This window comes from Helobdella robusta (genome assembly GCF_000326865.2).
Source record: "Helobdella robusta unplaced genomic scaffold HELROscaffold_1273, whole genome shotgun sequence".
Taxonomy (NCBI): Eukaryota; Metazoa; Annelida; class Clitellata; order Rhynchobdellida; family Glossiphoniidae; genus Helobdella; species Helobdella robusta.
In genome coordinates, this window is record NW_008703701.1 from 1 (window position 1) to 1,675 (window position 1,675).

The 1,675-nt window shown below is 33.3% G+C and overlaps 1 protein-coding gene across 1 annotated transcript in view; it reads right to left on the reverse strand.

Moving 5' to 3' along the window:
* Window positions 1–264: 264 nt before the first annotated feature.
* The window catches only part of HELRODRAFT_184577 (hypothetical protein), a gene marked incomplete at both ends in the record, with an annotated part of 3,948 nt that continues 2,537 nt past the window's right edge, over window positions 265–1,675 (reverse strand). The window contains 3 exons of the mRNA XM_009014004.1: window positions 265–833; window positions 1,016–1,210; window positions 1,323–1,541. Of these exons, the coding sequence (XP_009012252.1) occupies window positions 265–833; window positions 1,016–1,210; window positions 1,323–1,541 (983 nt within the window). The remainder of the gene's footprint in view (window positions 834–1,015; window positions 1,211–1,322; window positions 1,542–1,675) is intronic.

Sequence of the window (1,675 nt, forward strand, 5' to 3'; positions counted from 1 at the left end):
AACCATGACAACAGCTGTCTGTACATATGTTTGTTTGTATGCATGTATGTATGTAGGTATGTACGTATTGTTTGTATGTTTGTTTGTATGTTTGTTTGTATGTTTGTATGTTTGTTTGTTTGTTTGTATGTTTGTTTGTTTGTTTGTTTGTTTGTATGTTTGTTTGTATGTATGTATGTTTGTTGGTTTGTATGCATGTATGTGTTTGCAGGTGTGTGTATGTATGTATTTATACTATCGCAAATGCATGCAGCAGAAACGTGCCTAATTAATAAATGTAAGATCACATGAGTCGACTTTGTTGTTGTTGTTGATAATGTTGTTGTTGTTGCTGTTGTTGATGTTTTTGTTGATGTTGTTGTTGTTGTTTTTATTGGTGACCAAAAAAAAACATGACGTCATGTTGTTGATGACGTCATAGTTGTTTTTGTTGTTTTTAAAAAAATAAATATCGCAATAAAAACCTTTCACAGTCGAGATGCCGACGATCAACTCCTTCTTTCTCTTCCATTCATCACCGTCCTCATCATCATCGTTCTCATCATCATCATTATCATCATTGTTGTTATTATTATTATTATTATTGTTTTTATTATTAATTATGACGTCATCATCGTCGTCATCACTTCTTCTTTTTATGGCGGCCGAAAATGTAAATGGAATTTTAATTAGACCCTGTCCAACTTCGTTTACGCTAATTTCAGCCAGCGAATTTAAGCCGTCGAATATGTATTCAGGTTGAAAATTCTCAACTGAATTCTCATTGGTCGGGATAATTCGGTCGGTGTTTTGATTGGCCAGCTGCATGAGATCGAGTAACGGGATTGGATGGCCTTTTTTGAGTTTTTCGAATAAATTATGATAATTTGGGGTTGAATTTGCTTGGTCGGGTGAATATTTTGTTAAATTTGTGAGTTAAATCATAAGCAACGTCATCATCATCATCATCATTATCATCATCATCACAATCATCATCAACCCAGCCATCATCATCATCATCATCATCAACACTTACCGCATAGCTTGTACATGGTTTCAATGGAATAGGGTACAACCCTGCTTGCAACAAAATCCTCATCATCATCGTCATCGTCATCATCATCTTCGTCGTCATCATTGCTATCATTATCATTATCATTATTATTATTTTTATTATTATTGTTATTATTATTATTATCAACAGTTGCGTTGTTGTTGCTGCTGTCGTCAGCTGTCATAATTATAACAGTATTTATAATAACATTAATAATTATTTATAATTTTATAGCTACAGACACGAACACACACACACACGTACACACACACACACAAACAATATTCACCATTGTAATATGAAGAGTCCATTTTTAGTTTTCGAGGGGGTATCATGATGAGTTGAACGGTGGTCGTCAAGTGTTTTGGCAGGCAGGAATCATCACAAGAATCTAAGTGCATACTTCCGGCAAATATGTCGATGACGTCATTATTATTATCATTATTATTATTATTGTTGTTGTTATTATTATTATTGTTGTTGTTGTTGTTGTCGTCAGAGCTATAATCTGTTATTAATGTTTTGTATTCTATTTTATTTTTTGTCTTTGTAGTAATAGTTGTAGTAGTAGTAGCAGTAGTTGTAGAAGTAGTAGTAGTAGTAGTGGTAGTAGTAGTGGTAGTAGTAGTGGTAGTAGTAGTG